General features: G+C 46.6%; 1 protein-coding gene and 1 non-coding gene across 2 annotated transcripts; both read left to right on the forward strand.

Annotated features, from left to right (window-relative positions):
- The first annotated feature begins 1,137 nt into the window (after positions 1-1,137).
- Positions 1,138-19,098, forward strand: ECSIT (ECSIT signaling integrator). Its single transcript, XM_007106653.4, has 8 exons — positions 1,138-1,224; positions 6,601-6,719; positions 10,549-10,966; positions 11,189-11,412; positions 17,491-17,548; positions 17,677-17,825; positions 17,998-18,103; positions 18,709-19,098. The coding sequence occupies exons 2-8, from the start codon at positions 6,624-6,626 to the stop codon at positions 18,957-18,959; spliced, it is 1,302 nt and encodes a 433-aa protein (XP_007106715.2). The 5' UTR covers positions 1,138-1,224; positions 6,601-6,623; the 3' UTR covers positions 18,960-19,098.
- On the forward strand, positions 7,898-7,970 carry TRNAG-CCC (transfer RNA glycine (anticodon CCC)). Its single transcript has one exon. It is a non-coding gene; the product is annotated as a tRNA-Gly (tRNA).
- Positions 19,099-19,166: the final 68 nt, after the last annotated feature.

The following is a 19,166-nucleotide window of genomic DNA, read 5'->3' on the forward strand; positions in this document are numbered from 1 at the left end:
AATTGTGGGACAAATTCCACAGCCTTACACACACACAAACGCCCAGAAGCTGGTACAATCACAGACGCACATGCAGCTAATGGCACGTGAACACACAAAGACACCCACACACCAATGTCCCAACTGGCCTGGCTCACACTGACACACACATGGGGACCACCCCTGACCTACACTCACACAGCCACACACAAACCTACACACCTTTGCTTGAGTTCTGAGACACTACAAAGACACATGAAAACCTCCACACTCTATCACCCCAACACCACAGTCACACACACACACACACACACAAAATCATGAATATGCACACAACACTACAGGACCCTCAGCTCTCCATGAGGGTGGCCCAAGGTGTCAAACCAGCCTCCATGCCCTTCCAGTGAGGGAGGCGGAGGGAGGTGTTAGGGTGAGTCCCCCATAATAACAATAGCATAGGGAATTCCCTGTTGGTCCAGTGGTTAGGATTCCTCACTTCCACTGCAGGGTACACAGGTTCCGTCCCGGGGGGGACGGGGTGGGTCGTGTGGAACTAAGATACCACAAGCCGTGTGGTGAGGCCAAAACAAAAAACAAACAAACAAAAAATCCCCAGCATACACTTATATGGCTGTTCTGCATAAACTCAATTAAATCTCAAAAACAAAAACCAAAAAAAAATCCATGAGGTTATTATAATTGGCCCAATTCAGGGTTGAGACAATCGATGCACGAATGGGTTAAGCACTAGCCCAGACCCATGAAGCTAGATTAGCAGAGCCTGCCACCTTCCCTAATGTTAGTGTCCAATCCTCAGCGCCTGGCTCAAATGTTTGTTGAACAAGTGAAGGAATCCACATCACTTCCACCTTTAATATTTCATTCCCACATTTCAGGTGGGAAAACTGGGGCTGCCAGTTGGATTCACAGGCTCCACCCACCCACCCCAAGTCCAGCCCCCCAGCCCGGTAATGGGGAAGTCTCTCCTTCCCGGACCAAAACTCCTTAATTCCTAGGTAGGAGGTGCCGCTTGCCTCATTGAGGGCGGGGCCTGGCACATTACGAGGCGGTACCAAGGGCTTGCCGCCTTCCTATTGGTGCTCCTCTCTTGGGGGCGGGACCTTTCGAAACCGGTGTTCTTGATTTGCTGTCTCCTTGGAGGCCCGTGACCCGGATAGTGCAACATGGCGGCGCCCAGCGGCAAGGTAGAACCGGCCGGGATTCCGCGGCCAGCACCGTGAGTAGGTAGGTCGCACGTGGGGAGGCAAGCGCGAACATCTGGGTCCCGGGGCGGCCCGTTCTGTGCTGGCAGTGCGGAAGGGCGGCCCCGGAGGGCCGCGGCTGCAGGGCCAGGGCACCGTGACCTTTCCGGGTACGGGGCGGGGATGTGCCGGAAAAAGCCGCCCTCTCTGTACCCGCCTCCCCACATCCCTAATCTCTAATTTTGCAGATGAGACAGCTGAGGCTCAGAGAGGTTAAAACTCTCTCCCAAGGTCACGCCGCAAGTCAGCAGCTAGGCTAGAATTCGACCCCGCGTCTGTCCCTTTCTCCGAAGGGACTCAAAGTCCCGGCAGCCAGCCTCAGAGCTGCTGTAGGCACACCCTGCCTAGGGATTAAGATTTTTAGAAGTTTTGTAGAAATTTAGCTCTTCCCATTAACTGATACTTGCTGGGTACCCACCATATACCAGGCACTGTCCCAGGTCCTGGAGACGCAGCAATAAGGCACACAAAAATCCCCGAGCTACCCGGGAAGCCAGACATTGAACAAATTAGAAGTAAATGAAACATGTGATTTCAGATGCTAATAATTGCTAAAAATGCATTCATCAGGGTGATGGGACTTTAGATTGGGAGTGGGGCGGTGGTCAGGGAAGGTTTCTTATTTGACTATAGACCTGAATGACCAGAGACAGCTCTGGACTGATGGGGGCGGGGTGGGGGGTGGGGGGCGAGAAATTTACAGAAGGAGAAGCAAGTTCAAAGGCTCGGAGACTAGAATAAAGTCAGCTTGTTTAAGAAACGGTGTAGCTAGAGCTGCCAGTACTAAGAGTTGAGTTTGGAGGGGCGGGCCCTGTCTGATTTTATCTTGTGTGATATAACATTAGTTATTTTAGGCAGAGAACACTGAATTTAGTTTACATTTAAAAAGCTCCCTCTGTATGGGAACATATGTATATGTATAACTGATTCACTTTGTTGTAAAGGAGAAACTAACACACTATTGTAAAACAGTTATACTCCAATAAAGATGTTAAAAAAAAAAAGCTCCCTCTGACCACTGGGGGGAGAACTGAGTGGAGGCAGGTAAGGAAAGAAGTGTGAGGCTGGGTAGGTGGAAAGAGGTCATGGGCTGGAGTGGTGGCCTGCAGATGGAGAGAAATAGATGCATTTGAGGTGGATTTGGAAGCAGTCAACAGGAGTAGCTGATGGATTGGATGGGGGAGTGTGGGACACAGTGGACTCAGAATTCCCAGGTTTGTGGTCTGAATGACTAGGAATGGTGATGTCATTGGCTAGGATGAGGAGGAACAAGTTTCAGCAGGGATATAATTTGGAGCAACATAAGTTTGAGATGGCTGGGGAATACACCAAAGTGGCAGTTAGGTATGGAGGCTGGAGCTCAGGGCATAGATCATCATTTCTCAGACTTTAACACACAGAGGAGAAACCTGGACTTTTGTTAAAATGCAGATTCTGATTCAGCAAGTCTGGGTTAGGGCTGAGATTTTGCATTTCTAATAAGCTCCCAGATGATAATACCAATGCAGCTGGTCCCTGGGACACACTTTGAATAGCAAAAGTTTAGATTAAAGTCTTAATCTCAGCTGCATGTTAGAGTCATTGGAGTGCTTTAAAATGCTGATACCTGGGCCATGCCTCTAGATATTTTGATTCAGTATATCTGGGGTATGGCCTGGACAAGGGGATTTTTAAAGCTCCCTAGGTAATTCTAATATGAACAAAGTTTAAGAACCATTAGAACTGCCTACAGGAATACAGACAGGAGAGGAACCTCTCTTGGAAGCTGAATGATGCCTTAGGGTAGCAGACAGATAAATTCAGAACGTGGGACTCTTTGCAGGCTTATTACTCAAAATGTGGTCTCCAGACTAGCAGCATCAGCATCACTTGGAAGTTTGTTAGAGGTATGGTCTTTGGCTCCACCCCAGACCCACTGAATCAGAATCTGCATTTTAACAAGATCTTTGGTGATTCATCTGCAAATTCAAGTTTGCAAACATTGCAGACTTTAGAGAAGGAAGCAGGTCTTACTGAGTGGTTGAGAAATAGACCTGGGTGCTAGGAAGAAAATCAAGAGTGTCAAGGTGGGAGGAGGACCTCACCTATGCCAAATCCTTCTGAGAAATTGAGCAAAATGAGCCAAAGAAATAACCACTGGCTTTGTTAAATGTAGAAGACACAAGGGGTCTTTACAGGAGTGGTGTCAGTGGAGTGGCTGGGGCAGCAGCCAAGTTGGAGAGAGTGAGGAGGGAACATAGCGTGTAGACATCTCTTGGGAGAAGCTGTGCTATAAATGGAGCAGAGATGTGGAGCAGAGGCGGAAGAAGATGCTAGAGAAAGTTTAAACGGTGATAAGAGTGATCCAAATACTTCCCAACTCATTTTATGAGGCCAGCATTACCCTGAAACTAAACCAAACACACGACAAGAAACGAAAACTACAGACCAATATCTCTTATGAACATGGATACAAAAATCCTCAACAAAATGCTAGCACACCAATTTTAGCAACATATAAAAAGAATTATACACCATGACCAAGTGGAATTTGCCCGAGGAATGCAATATGAGTTTAACATTTGAAAATCAGTTAATGTAATACACCATATTAATAGACTAAAGGAAAAAAACACGATTAGTTTGATAGAAGCAAAAAAAAAAGCATTTGACAAAATCTGATGCCCTTTCTTATAAAAATACTCAGCATCTAGCAATGGAAAGGAATTTCCTCAACCTGATAGGTCATCTGTGAAAAACCCACAGCTGACATCATATTTAATGACGAAAGACTGGATGCTTTCCCCGCTAAGATCAGGAACAAGACAAGGATGTGCACCCTGGCCACTTCTATTCAACACTGTACTGGAGGTCCAGCAAGGACACTTGGGCAAAAAAAAGAAATAAAAGGCATCCAGATTAGACAGGAAGAGGTAAAACTATCTCTGTTTGCAGATGACATGATCTGATATGTAGAAAATCTCAGGGAATCCAATTTAAAAAAAAAACTATTAGGACTAATGCAAGTTCAGCAGGGTTGCAAGATACAAGATCAACACATAAAAATAAATTGTGTTTCTGTACACTAGCAATGAACAATGTGAAAATGAAATTATACAATAGCTTCATAAAGAATAAGATACTTACAAATAAATTAACAAAAGAAGTAAAGGACTTCTACACTGAAAACTGTAAAACATCGTTGAGAGAAATTAAAGATCTAAATTAATGGAGAGGTATCCCATGTTCATGGATCAGAAGACAATATTATTAAGATACCAATATTTCCCAAACTGTTCTACAGATTCAACACAATCCCTACCAGAATCCCAGCTGGATGTTTTCCAGAAATTGACAGCTGATTCTAAAATTTATATGTAATAGTGAGGGATCCAGAATAGCCAAATAATATTGTAAAAGAAGAACAAAATAGGAGGACTTAACACTTCCCAATTTCAGAACCAACAAGCTACAATAATCACAACAGTGTGGTATTGGCATAAGGCTCAACATATAGATCAATAGAATTAAATTGAGAGCCCAAAAGTAAACCCTTACATTTATGGTCAATTGATTTTCAACAAGAGTGACAAGGAGAAAAAATAGTCTCTTCAACAAATAGTACTAGGACAACTGGATAGCTACATGAAATGAACCCCTTCCTCACACCATTCACAAAGATTAATTCAAAATGGATCAGAGGGGAATTCCCTGGTGGTCCAGTGGTTAGGACTCTGAGCTTCCACTGCAGGGGGCACGGATTCCATCCCTGGTGGGGCAGCTAAGATCCCCACAAGCCACGAGGTGTGGCCAAAACAAAACTTCTAGAAGAAAACATAGGAGTAAATCTTCATGACCTTGGGCCAGGCAATGGTTTTTTAGGTAAAACCTCAAAAGCACAGCTACAAAAGTAAAACAGAAATTGGATTTCATTGGAATTAAACATTTGTGCTGCAAACGGTAACATCAAGAAAGTGAAAGACAATTCAAAGTATGGGAGAAAGTATTTGTAAATCATAAGCTTCTAGTATCCAGAATATATAAACAACTCAATAATAAAAAGATAAATAACCTAATTTTTAAATGGACAAAAGATCTAAGTAGACATTTCTCTGAAGAAGATATACAATGGCCAATAAGCCCATGAAAAGATGCTCATCATCATTAACTTTTAGGGAAATGCAAATTGGAACCACAATGAGATACCACTTCACACCCATTAGGATGTCTGTAATCAAAAAGAAACACAACACCATTACTGGCAAGAATGCAGAGAAATTGGAACTCTTATACATTGCTGGTGGGGATGTAAAGTGGTGCAGCCACTTTGGAAAACACTTTGGCGGTTTCTCAAATGATTAAACATAGAGTTACTATATGTCCCAGCAATTTGATTTCTAAGTATATACCCAAGAGAAGTGTAAACATGTGTTCATACAAAAGCTACACAAGTGTTCATAGCAGCAATAGTCATATAGTAAAAAAGTGGGAAGAACTGCAAGTGTTCATCAATTGAATGGGTAAATAAAATATGGTTAAATCCATATAATGAAAAATTTTTGGCAATTAAAAGGAATGAACTCTGATACGTATTACAACGTGGATAAACCTTGAAACATGTTAAGTGAAAGAAGGCAGTCACAAAAGAGCCTATATTATATGATTCCATTTATATGAAATTCCCAGAGTAGGCAAATTTATAGACACTAGATTAGGGGTTGCCTAGGGTTGAGGGTGAGGGGAAATAGAGGGACTGCTAATGGGTATAGGTGTTTTTTGGGGGGGGAGGTGACAAAAGTGTTCTAAAATTAGATTTAGTGATGGTTGCACAATTCTGTGAATATACAGTTGACCCTCAAACAATGTAGGGGTTAGGGGTACCGACACTCGTCACAGTTAAAAATCCAAATATAACTTTATAGTCCGCCCTTCATATCCACGGTTCCACATCCTCAGATTCAACCAACCACAGGTCGTGTAGTACTGTAGTACATATTTACTGGAAAAAAATCAGCGTGTAAGTGGACCCATGCAGTTCAAACCAGTGTTGTTCAAGGGTCAACTACTGAAAACACATTGAATTTTACACTTAGGGTCAACTGTATGGTACACAAATAAAGCTGTTCAACAAAACAGAATGATCTGGTAGGGAGGGGGACGAATGCAGGAGCAGATTCCTCAGGATAGTGAAGGGTTTGGCCCAGAAGAACAGGGACCCTTGATTGTAACAGTCACTTCTGCTCCACCTAGTGCATGAGGAGACCAGTGGAGCTGGTGAGTCAGCCATGCAGTCTGGGATGTGACCTCTGCCCAAGAGAGGGGTCTCATTGCCTTTAGCGGGTGGGGTACCAGGCTGATGCTCTTTCTTCTCTCTTCCTAGGTGGTTGTCCGACAGGCAAAGGCATGAGCTGGGCCCAAGCCATCCTGCTGGCCCGGGGCCTCTCTCGGGGCTGGGGAGGTATCTGCAGCACTGCCCTCACTGGAGCCCCCTTCTCTCAGGTAACTGCCAGTCATGGGGTGGAGAGAGGCAGGCAGGCCTGCGATTTGCTCACAAGCCCTCCCAGTGAAGCCAGCTTGGGGTGGCGGGGGTGGGGGTGGGGGGGGTTCTGGGCTGGCCTGTCTGCTCTGAGGGCCAGTTGAATGTCTCTTCTCATTTTAAGAGGTGTTGGTGCCCCCATGAGTGAGGGGCTTGAATTTGAAATCAAGAAGGTCTGAGCTAAGTAGATTTGGGTGGTGACTCTGGGTGACTCCTGTATTCACTTGTAAAGATGTGAATTGAATTTTGTTCCCTTACCCTAAGTGACCAGGCTGATCAACGGCCATAAATTATAACAAGGATGGTGATGATGGTGACAATATTAATAGCTCCCTTATTGAGCACTTCCTCTGGGCCAGGCCCTGTGCTATGCATTTCATTTGCATTATCTCATTTGTGGTGTCTCCCCTTCTTTGGAGCATTCTAGAGCTTCTTTTCTGCTTTCTGCCCTATGCACATACCACCTGTAGTATTAGTTGCCTACACTTTCACTTTATTTTTTAAATATAAATTTATTTATTTATTTTTGGCTGCGTTGGGTCTTCGTTGCTGCGTGCAGGCTTTCTCTAGTTGCAGCGAGTGGGGGCTACTCTTCATTGTGGTGTGCAAGCTTCTCATCATGGGGGCTTCTCTTTGTTGTGGAGCATTGGCTCTAGGTGTGTGGGCTTCAGTAGCTGTGGCACACAGGCTCAGTAGTTGTGGCTTGCAGGCTCTAGAGCGCAGGCTCAGTAGTGTGTCGCACGGGCTTAGTTGCTCTGCGGCATGTGGGATCTTCCCGGACCAGGGCTCGAACCCGTGTCCCCTGCATTGGCAGGCCGATTTTTAACTGCGCCACCAGGGAAGTTCCACACTTTCACTTTAAATGAATGCCTTTTTTTAAGAAAACATCTCCTTACCTAAGCAGGATATTGGGATGGCTATTGGGTGCAGCAGAACAGAGGGCTCCAATCTCAGCTCTGCTGCTTTGCTGCTGTGTGGCACCAGGCATCTTGTTTCATCTCCCAGGGCCTCAGTTTCCTCATCTGTAAAAAGCGTACACGAAGAGGTACTCCTTCAATGGACAGTTGAGAAGAGTAAATGAGCCTCACTCTCAGAAAGTGCTCAACAATGCCTGGAACATAAGAATATTCCATAAGGGACTTCCCTGGTGGTCCAGTGGTTAGGACTCTGTGCTCCCACTGCAGGGGGCCCAGGTTCGATCCCTGGTCAGGGAACTGAGATCCCTCAAGCCATACAGCCCGGCCAAAAATATATATATATATTCTGTAAATGTTAGCTCTTATTAGCCATATATTTGAAAAGATGCCTTATGTATAACCATTCTAATTTAAACCTTCAATTTAAATGAAAATAAATCTATTAGGTTACCATCTAGAGCAGGGGTTGGCAAACATTTTCACAAAGGGTAAGACAGTAAATGCTTTTGGCTTTGTAGGCCATGTGGTCTCTGTCACAACTACTCAACTCTGCCACTGCAGCACAAAGCAGCCCCAGACCAGACATAATGAAGGCATATGGCTGTGTTCCAATAAAACTTTATTGACAAATGCAGGCAGCTGATTGGATTTGCCCCACAGACTGTAGTTTGCCAACTTCTTTTCTAGAGGGATCTCACCTGCTCCCAGCAGCATGCACTCCCCACTCTGGGGAATAAGATCTCCTTGACCCAAGGGAGGTATCATCATAATAGATGGGGAGAGAGGCCTGAGCAGTAGAGTGGGATGTGGGTATCACCAGGTGGAGGACAGTCAAGCCAAGGCTCCTGCTGACTCCAGAATCTGCATCTGCATTTTCTTTTTTCAACTCTTTTTTTTTTTTTTTTTTTTTTTGGCCATGCCACACGGCTTGTGGGATCTTAGGTCCCTGACCAGGGATTGAACCCAGGCCCTCAGCATTGAAAGCATGGAGTCCTAACTACTGAACTGCAAGGGAATTCCCTCAACTCAGTTTTTAAAATCTATCTTTTAAATAGGTAATTACAGCAGACAATATAGTTCAAAATTCAAAAAGTTCTGAGGCTGTACCCTGATAAGGGTCTCTCTCTCTCTTGCCTGGCCACCGCTTAGCTCCCTTCTCTAGAGGCAAGATGTTGCCCGCTTATTGTATTTCCTTCCAGAGATGTTTTTCACAAAAGCAAAAAATATGTATCCATACAGTCGATTCTCATTATTCACAATAACATTCTAGAAAGTCACTGCATACAATGAATTAGCGAATACCAAACCATTGCTGCCAGGGGAGATACGGGATAGGGTTCCTGTGAGCCTCAGGTCATAACATTTTCATCAACCAATCAATCATAACCTTGTTGTATGTGTGTTTCTATTTAAAGACATCCTATTTAATATAGATTTTTGATTCATTAACATTGAACTCACGGCCAACAGCACTATAACTCATGCCTGAGCTTACCTACCACATGTATCTTCTCTAAGGAACAGCAAGGCCTTCTTCCACGTAGGAACACTAGGCAGGCTTAGGGGTCCTTTTCAACCACAAATCAACAAAAAAGATGCAGAAAACATGCACTAAATAAACCTCTAGGGACTTCCCTGGTGGCGCAGTGGTTGAGAATCCGCCTGCCAATGCAGGGGACACGGGTTCGAGCCCTGGTCTGGGAAGATCCCACATGCTGTGGAGCAACTAAGCCCGTGTGCCACAACTACTGAGCCTGCGTTCTAGAGCCTGTGAGCCCAACTACTGAAGCCCACATGCCTAGAGCCTGTGCTCTGCAACAAGAGAAGCCACCGCAATGAGAAGCCCGTGCACCTCAACGAAGAGCAGCCCCCGCTCGCCACAACTAGAGAAAGCCCGCGCGCAGCAACGAAGACCCAACATAGCCAAAAATAAATAAATAAGTTTTTAAAAATAATAATAAATAAACCTCTAAAAGGACACTTGTTGGGAATTCCCTGGCTGTCGAGCAGTTAGGACTCAGTGCTTTCATTGCCGGGAACCCAGGTTCAATCCCTGGTTGGGGAACTAGTTCCCACAAGACATGCAGCACGGCCAAAAAATAAAATAAAATAATAGGACACTTGTTGACAGCATGGGGGCTGATACAAGAAGGCCGAGCATTGCCTTGTTCCATCTCAGCTGGAAATATAGGCGCTGGGCAACTCAACTTTCCACCCCCCTGCACATGTCTGCAAATGGCCAGAAAGTGCCAAGAGTATTGGCTTTGGGAGTATAAATGAATTTTAGCAAGTAGGCAAATTTGCAAACATGGAATTCGCAAATAATGAGGACCAACTATATATAAGCTGTTGTTATTTTCTTTTTTTTTTTACACAAATGGGAAGCTACTGTACACACCGCTTCACACCTTGCTTTTTTTTCATTTATATGAAATACCTTGGAGCTCACTCCAGGTCACACAAGACCTCCTCAGTGTGCCTTACAGCGGTAGGTGCTCCTAGTCCAGGTTCTTGGCCATTTGCGAAATTATTTCCTTGCCGATGCATTTGGGCCATTTCCACTGACGCAGCAGACGCACAAACGTCATTTAGTGCAGGTGCTTTTAGAGCTATCCGATTTAAATACCAGATGCAGGATTGCTGCGTCAGAGGGTGTGTGTTTGTCATCGTGGTGAACATTGCCTCCGTCGGGGCGTTAACATTGCTCTCTCACACTTTGTGATGGTGCCTGATCATGGGTCTGTAACCAGCGCCCCACACTTCTTCAGAGGCCCTTAGGGAGGCCTGCTGGCACCTTTCCCAGAAAAGAGCCAGCGCGGCAGTCCCCCAGGGGCACTGGGAGACCCACATTCCAGCAGTGGTTCTCTATCCGCAGGTGCCGCCCCAGGCCCCGCGGGGCCTCCACTGCAGCACAGCCGCCCACAACCCTGACTCATCGCTGGTCCCACGCCCACCTGAACCCCCGAGGGGGCTGGTCAAGGCCCTGGCACCCCACGAGGAGCTGTTTAGGCAGGCGCCAGATAGGGTGCGGGACAAGGCGAGCTTCGTGCAGGCGGTGCAGAACTTTACGCAGTACAACGTGCACAAGCGGGGCCACGTCGACTTCATCTACCTGGCCCTGCGCAAGATGCGGGAGTACGGCGTCGAGCGGGACCTGGCTGTCTACAACCTGCTGCTCGACATCTTCCCCAAGGAGGTCTTCCAGCCTCGCAACATCTTCCACAGCATCTTCCTCCACTACCCACGGCAGCAGGAGTGCGGGATCGCTGTCCTGGAGCAGATGGAGAACCACGGTGAGGCCAGCAGGCCAGCTCAGGCAGGGGCGGGGGCCACCTCCCTCTCCAGGGTCGCGGGGCCCTCCATGGCTCCTTGGCTCTGACTCCTTTCCTCTCTGTCTCTCTGTCTGGCTTCCTCCTCTGCCCGCCCACCCCCATCTCTTGCTCATCTCTCTCTCCCATCATCCCTTCCCTCTTCTGCTCCCTCCCTGAGGCTTAGCCTTCATCTGCCTGGCACAGGGGTGATGCCCAACAAGGAGACGGAGTTCCTGCTCATTCAGATATTTGGACGCAAAAGCTACCCCATGCGCAAGTTTGTGCGCATGAAGCTGTGGTTCACCCGCTTCAAGAATATCGACCCCTTCCCCGTGCCCCGGGACCTGCCCCAGGACCCAGTGGACCTGGCCAGTTTGGCCCTGCGGCACATGGAGCCCGACCTCAGCGCCAGGGTCACCGTCTATCAGGTATTCACCCCGTCCATATCCTCGGCCGCCTCTGGGGCAGGGCCCCCTTCAGTAAGCCCAAGTGATTGTGGTGAGACAGGCCGTGATTTGCTGGCACAGCCTCCGCTAGAGTCCAGGGCCCTTGGCACAGCTTGACCTCTGACCTCGGCGCCTCTCCCCACATTCACTGTATGCCGGGCATGGCTTTCTGTTCCTTGAGCAGTCTGTGGCAGCTCCCTCCTGAGGCCTTTGTGCTTGCTGTTCCCTCTGCCAGGAACACCCTTTCTCCGGGACTTCACTTCCTTCAGGTGTGAGTTCCACCAACCTTTCATCAGGACCTCTTTCCTGACCACCCTGGCTGAGCCTGGTTCCCCGTGACTCAGTTTCCCCTGTGTCTCCCAAGGCCCAGCACAGGTTCTGGCACAAAGAAGACATTCCACAGCTGTTTGTCGAATGACTAAATGAAATATTCCCCATATCCTGGGGGGTCCCACTCATGCCAGGCCACACGGGGGACCAGAAGAGAGCCCCTCACAGCACTTGTCATCTGGTCCTGGAGGCAGACCCCAGTTAATGGTTTCCCTCAGAACTGCTGGTTTAGAGATGGAGAAGCCCTGGGGGCTATGGGAGCCCAAAAGGGAGCAGGGAGGGCTTCTTGGAGGAGGTGAGGGTGAGCTGGGTGCAGGCAGAAGAGAAGAGGTGAGGAGAGCATTCCAGGCAGAGGGACCAGCATGGGCCAGGGCTCGAGGGTGGCTGGGAGTGGCTGGAGATGCTGAAAGGGCTTCCTTTGGCTGGAGCAGGGAGTTGGGATGAGAGAGAAGAGGCATGTAGGACACCGGGTTAGTGATGAGAGGGCCACGGGGAGGTTTTAAGAAGAGGAGGGTTGGGGTGCAAGTCAAGTTTCTGGAAGGATTTGCGCTTTTGAAAGCGCCCCCTGGTGGATGGTGTTGGATTGGGGGCAAGGCGAAGAGGACAGAGGGGCTAGGAGAGTGGTGATGCGGTGTCCCAGTGAGAGAACATATTGCAGAGGAAGTGCAGTTTTTAACTCATTTCTTCGTTTTTTAAAGTAATGCATTAAAAGGAATTCCCTGGTGGTCCAGTGGTTAGGACTCTGTGCTTTCACTACTGAGGGCCTGGGTTCCATCCCTGGTCAGGGAACTAAGATTCCAAAAGCCGGGGCCCCCCCCACCCAAAAAAAAAAGTAATGCATTAAAAAGCCAAACAGGGAACTGCACGGGTTCGATACCTGGTCGGAGAACTAAGATCTTGCAAGCCCACGCAGCGCAATGGGGAAAAAAAAAAAAAAAAAAAAGCCAAACGGTACACAGGAACACACAGTGAAGAGTTCCCCTCTCCTGCCCTGACCCTTTAGCCCCCAGGCTACTTCCCCAGAGGTGACCACTTCCATGTCTCCTTCCCAAGAGATCTATGCATTTGCATGCAGATGTATACTTTTTTTTTTTGCATATATATCCTTTGTATTATAAATATCCCTTTTTCCCCCCCATTTCATTATTTAAAATGCATACAGAAGGGTTGAAAACATGGTAAAATGATCACCTACACCACCTAGATTTTTTTTTAAACTTTTTCTTTTTGAACTATAGTTGATTTACAATGTTGTGTTAGTTTCTGGTGTACAGCAAAGTGATTCAGTTATACATATATATATATACATATATTTTTTTTCATATTCTTTTCCATTATACTTTATTACAAAATCTTGAATATAGTTCCCTGTGCTATACAGTAGGACCTTGTTGTTTGGCACCACCTAGATTTAGAATGGGAACAATCCAAGTATCCATCAAGAGGGACTTGTCCATGTCCACTGTGGCACCTCAATCAAAGACTGGTGAAAAAAGTGAAAGGGTGAGGCATGCACAGTGGTGTAGTAAGCCACCTAAAGTATGAGAAGGGAGGAGAAATAAAAAGGCATATAGCTATTTGTTTATTTTCATAAGAATAAATAATGCAGGGAATTCCCTGGCAGTCCAGTGGCTAGGACTTAGAGCTCTCACTGACAAGGGCCCCGGTTCACTCCCTGGTCGGAGAACTAAGATCACGCAAGCCACGCGGCGTGCCCAAAAAATAAAAAAATTTTAAAAATAAGTAACGCAAAGATAAGTCAGTTATGGGTAAAAATGGTCATCTCTGGACGGGCAGAGGAGATGGGGGTAGAGAGAAAAGGAATGGGAGGGAGACATCTATTTAATATGGGTTGGCTTCTAAACTATGGAAATGTTTAGACTATCAAAAATATATATAATCAAAAACGAGGGGAAAGAACCCACCAAAGTTGAAAACAAACATATGTGGCTAAATATCCAATTGACAGCATAACCAGTGAGAGAAAAAAATTCTGAGTCACTGTTGCCTGACATCCTTAGTGGCCTGCATTCTGAGAATCCTGAACTTAATCCCCTAGTGTTATGGTCAGCTGTAATATCAGAATCATTTATGCACATTGATGGATAAGTCAAATAAGCATGTGTATCACTTGTAATAGGAACCAAGATTTTGAGTGTGAGAGAAAAAGATATACAATCGTAATGTTAAAAAAAAAATCCATAGTGTTAAATTTGAAATGAAAAATCAGTATAAATATATTGTCCAGTAAAAGGGCCCAGGAGCAAAACCTACACTTTTAAAGATGTTTCTCCAATGGCAGCGCATCATCCATACACATATTCTGCACCTCACCTTTTGCTGTTCTCACTTAATAATATGGCTGGGAGCCCCATTTTTGTTTTTTTTTAATTAAGTAGTTTTGGATTTTTTTTTTTTGATGTGGACCATTTTTAAAGTCTTTATTGAATTTCTTACAGTATCGCTTCTGTTTTATGTTTTGGTTTTTTGGCCGCAAGGCATGTGGGATTTTAGTTCCCCAACCAGGGATCGAACCCATACCCCCTGCATTGGAAGGCGAAGTCTGAACCACTGGACCGCCAGGGAAGTCCCAAAGGAGTCCATTCTTTTTAACCTGAAAGGGTGGAGGATATGTGTGTGAACAGTTGTCCACTCACAGGTATTTCCGTCAGAGTATGTGCATTTTTTCAAAAATGAATTTCATTTAGTTTTGGTTTTTGTTTTTGGGCCACGCTGCTTGGCTTGCAGGATTTTGGTTCCCTGACCAGGGATTGAATCTGGGCCACCGCAGTGAAAGTGTTGAGTCCTAACCACTGGACCACCAGGGAATTCCCTCATTTAGTTTTTTGGTTTTTTTCTTTAAAGACTTTTTTTTTTAATGTGTACCAATTTTTTTTTAATCTGTATTAAATTTGTTACAATATTGCTTCTGTTTTATGTTTTGATTCTTTGGCCACAAGGCATGTGGGATCTTAGCTCCCCAACCAGGGATCGACCCACACCCCCTGCACTGGAAGGCGAAGTCTTAACCACTGGACCACCAAGGAAGTCCTTCATTTAGTTTTTAAAATCACATTTCAGAGTGTAAAATTAGAAAGCTACAAAAGGCTATTCTTTCCCTCCCTGCCCTCCACAGAGGCAAACGCTGTGACTTGCTTCTTGTGTCTCCTTCCTGGCATATTCTGTTTGCATGAAATTCTTTTCCTTTTTTAAATTTCACATGCACTGAGCACTTAGCACGTGCCAGGCATCGTTCTTGGCATTTTAGAACCATCTCAATTAAGTGCTGTTATTGCCCCCATTTTGAATTGGGGAAACTGAGGCACATGGTGACTTAGCCAAGGTCATGCAGACAGTGGCAGAGCCGGGATTTTAACGCAGAAGTGATTCAGTTATACATATATATATATATATATATATATATATATATATACATTATTTTTTTTCATATTCTTTTCCATTATACTTTATTACAAAATCTTGAATATAGTTCCCTGTGCTATACAGTAGGACCTTGTTGTTTGGCACCACCTAGATTTAGAATGGGAACAATCCAAGTATCCATCAAGAGGGACTTGTCCATGTCCACTGTGGCACCTCAATCAAAGACTGGTGAAAAAAGTGAAAGGGTGAGGCATGCACAGTGGTGTAGTAAGCCACCTAAAGTATGAGAAGGGAGGAGAAATAAAAAGGCATATAGCTATTTGTTTATTTTCATAAGAATAAATAATGCAGGGAATTCCCTGGCAGTCCAGTGGCTAGGACTTAGAGCTCTCACTGACAAGGGCCCCGGTTCACTCCCTGGTCGGAGAACTAAGATCACGCAAGCCACGCGGCGTGCCCAAAAAATAAAAAAATTTTAAAAATAAGTAACGCAAAGATAAGTCAGTTATGGGTAAAAATGGTCATCTCTGGACGGGCAGAGGAGATGGGGGTAGAGAGAAAAGGAATGGGAGGGAGACATCTATTTAATATGGGTTGGCTTCTAAACTATGGAAATGTTTAGACTATCAAAAATATATATAATCAAAAACGAGGGGAAAGAACCCACCAAAGTTGAAAACAAACATATGTGGCTAAATATCCAATTGACAGCATAACCAGTGAGAGAAAAAAATTCTGAGTCACTGTTGCCTGACATCCTTAGTGGCCTGCATTCTGAGAATCCTGAACTTAATCCCCTAGTGTTATGGTCAGCTGTAATATCAGAATCATTTATGCACATTGATGGATAAGTCAAATAAGCATGTGTATCACTTGTAATAGGAACCAAGATTTTGAGTGTGAGAGAAAAAGATATACAATCGTAATGTTAAAAAAAAAATCCATAGTGTTAAATTTGAAATGAAAAATCAGTATAAATATATTGTCCAGTAAAAGGGCCCAGGAGCAAAACCTACACTTTTAAAGATGTTTCTCCAATGGCAGCGCATCATCCATACACATATTCTGCACCTCACCTTTTGCTGTTCTCACTTAATAATATGGCTGGGAGCCCCATTTTTGTTTTTTTTTAATTAAGTAGTTTTGGATTTTTTTTTTTTGATGTGGACCATTTTTAAAGTCTTTATTGAATTTCTTACAGTATCGCTTCTGTTTTATGTTTTGGTTTTTTGGCCGCAAGGCATGTGGGATTTTAGTTCCCCAACCAGGGATCGAACCCATACCCCCTGCATTGGAAGGCGAAGTCTGAACCACTGGACCGCCAGGGAAGTCCCAAAGGAGTCCATTCTTTTTAACCTGAAAGGGTGGAGGATATGTGTGTGAACAGTTGTCCACTCACAGGTATTTCCGTCAGAGTATGTGCATTTTTTCAAAAATGAATTTCATTTAGTTTTGGTTTTTGTTTTTGGGCCACGCTGCTTGGCTTGCAGGATTTTGGTTCCCTGACCAGGGATTGAATCTGGGCCACCGCAGTGAAAGTGTTGAGTCCTAACCACTGGACCACCAGGGAATTCCCTCATTTAGTTTTTTGGTTTTTTTTCTTTAAAGACTTTTTTTTTTAATGTGTACCAATTTTTTTTTAATCTGTATTAAATTTGTTACAATATTGCTTCTGTTTTATGTTTTGATTCTTTGGCCACAAGGCATGTGGGATCTTAGCTCCCCAACCAGGGATCGACCCACACCCCCTGCACTGGAAGGCGAAGTCTTAACCACTGGACCACCAAGGAAGTCCTTCATTTAGTTTTTAAAATCACATTTCAGAGTGTAAAATTAGAAAGCTACAAAAGGCTATTCTTTCCCTCCCTGCCCTCCACAGAGGCAAACGCTGTGACTTGCTTCTTGTGTCTCCTTCCTGGCATATTCTGTTTGCATGAAATTCTTTTCCTTTTTTAAATTTCACATGCACTGAGCACTTAGCACGTGCCAGGCATCGTTCTTGGCATTTTAGAACCATCTCAATTAAGTGCTGTTATTGCCCCCATTTTGAATTGGGGAAACTGAGGCACATGGTGACTTAGCCAAGGTCATGCAGACAGTGGCAGAGCCGGGATTTTAACGCAGGTGGGCCAGCTGCAGAGTTCCCTCCATGTGAGTATCTCCAGGGTCAGTGGCTCTTACCCAATTAGATAGAAGCAAGAAGGCGGTGGGCTCGAGTGATTGTGGGAGGCCCAGTAGACAGACCCAGGAGGGGCCCTGAATTCACTCAAATCCCCATTTCTCTCTCCCGGGCTCCTCCATAGGGGCTGTGGGGGAAGCAAGCTTCCACCCCGACTTTCCTTGCAGATGCCTTTGTCCAAAGACTCCACAGATGGCACGGATCCCACGGAGCCCCACATCATAGGTAAGGTCCTGCAGAGGGAAGGAGGGAGTGAGCGCCAGGTTCTCAGCAGGCCTGCTGGGTGGGCTCCCTGGGCCTCTGGGCACAGCCCCTCAGCCAGGACGCCCCGGGAATGTGTGTCTCCACACCAGGAATCCAGAGTCCTGATCAGCAGGCCGCCCTGGCCCACCACGACCCAGCCCGCCCGATCTTCATTGAGGGTCCCTTCTCCCTGTGGCTTCGAGACAAATGCGTCTATTACCACATCCTCAGAGCTGACTTGCTGCCCCCCGAGGAGAGGGTGAGGGCCCAAAGCGGGAGTCGGGGGTGGTAAGAGTGAGTTGGCTCAAAGGTGAGGAGGGGGGTGGGGGGATGGGAGGGCAGGGGCCCGGGGAGAGGCGGCAGGTGGCTGCAACATCCTGGGCCTCTGACTCTGCCTGCACCTCCCCCCCCCGCCCCCCCCCGGGGGTTAGGAAGTGGAGGAGATTCCAGAGGAGTGGAACCTCTACTACCCAATGCAGCTAGACCTGGCCTACGGGAGGAGCAGCTGGGATGACTACGAGTTTAACATCGATGAAGGTAAAAACTGGGATGGGTAGGATTCTGAACACTGCACGGGATGGGGTGCCACCTCTGGAGTCGAGGGATGGGGCCCAGGCTGAGACCTAGTCCAGTTACACACACAGACTCTGTACACACACACACACACACACACACACACACACACACACACACCCCACCAGACCAGCACCACCACCGCCCACGAAAGCATGAAACTCACCATTCAGGGGCTCCAGACCTGTCAGCCCTCAGTCATTTCCTCCTTCAAATATTTATGGAGCACCTCTGTGCTGGCTACTGGGCATGACCAGGACAGGCCCAGTCCCTCCCCTCAGGCCAGCGGTGGATCAGACAAGTTACATTCTTGGGGTCCCAGGGGAGGAGCACACAACTAAGCCTCAGGTGGGAGTCAGGAGGATTTCCTGGTGGAAACTTGAGCCAGGAGGTGTCACCTAGGTGAAGCGTGGGACAGGCAGGCTAGGCAGAGCATGTGCAAAGGCTTGGACACACACAAAAGGCAAAAGGGAGCTTAAATCCCCCATCCTTGGCCTGGAAGGGGTGTGGGCTTGAGGGGGCTGCTCCAGTCCCTACTGCACAAACTGAGGGCCTGTCTCTCCCGACAGCGGAGGAAGGCCCTGTCTTCGCCATATGCATGGCGGGTGCCCATGACCAGGCCACGCTGGCCAAGTGGATCCAGGGCCTGCAGGAGACCAACCCAGCCCTGGCCCGCATCCCGGTGGTCTTCCGCTTGTCAGGGTCCTCCGGGGAGCTCCTGGCATCCTCCTCAGGGCTGGAGGAGCCACCCCTGACCCCACCCGAGGGCCAGGAAGAAGAGGAAAACAATCAGCAGCGACAGCAGCAGAGCCAGAGCTGAGCCTGAGCAGTCACAGGAGCACAGGCTGTGGACTGATGTGAACGCATGAGATGACCTTTTAGTGTACAGCAAATAAAAGTTTTCCGGCTTGGGGCTGCCTTGCCTCCTCTCTGGCAGTGTAGCGTCCCTGCCCTTTTAATGCCTGGTGTCACGTCTTTTCAAGTGATAGAGACATCATCCAGAACTGACGGGTCGAGCCGCTGGCCT

The sequence above is a fragment of the Physeter macrocephalus genome, unplaced genomic scaffold (genome assembly GCF_002837175.3).
Source record: "Physeter macrocephalus isolate SW-GA unplaced genomic scaffold, ASM283717v5 random_232, whole genome shotgun sequence".
NCBI lineage: Eukaryota > Metazoa > Chordata > Mammalia > Artiodactyla > Physeteridae > Physeter > Physeter macrocephalus.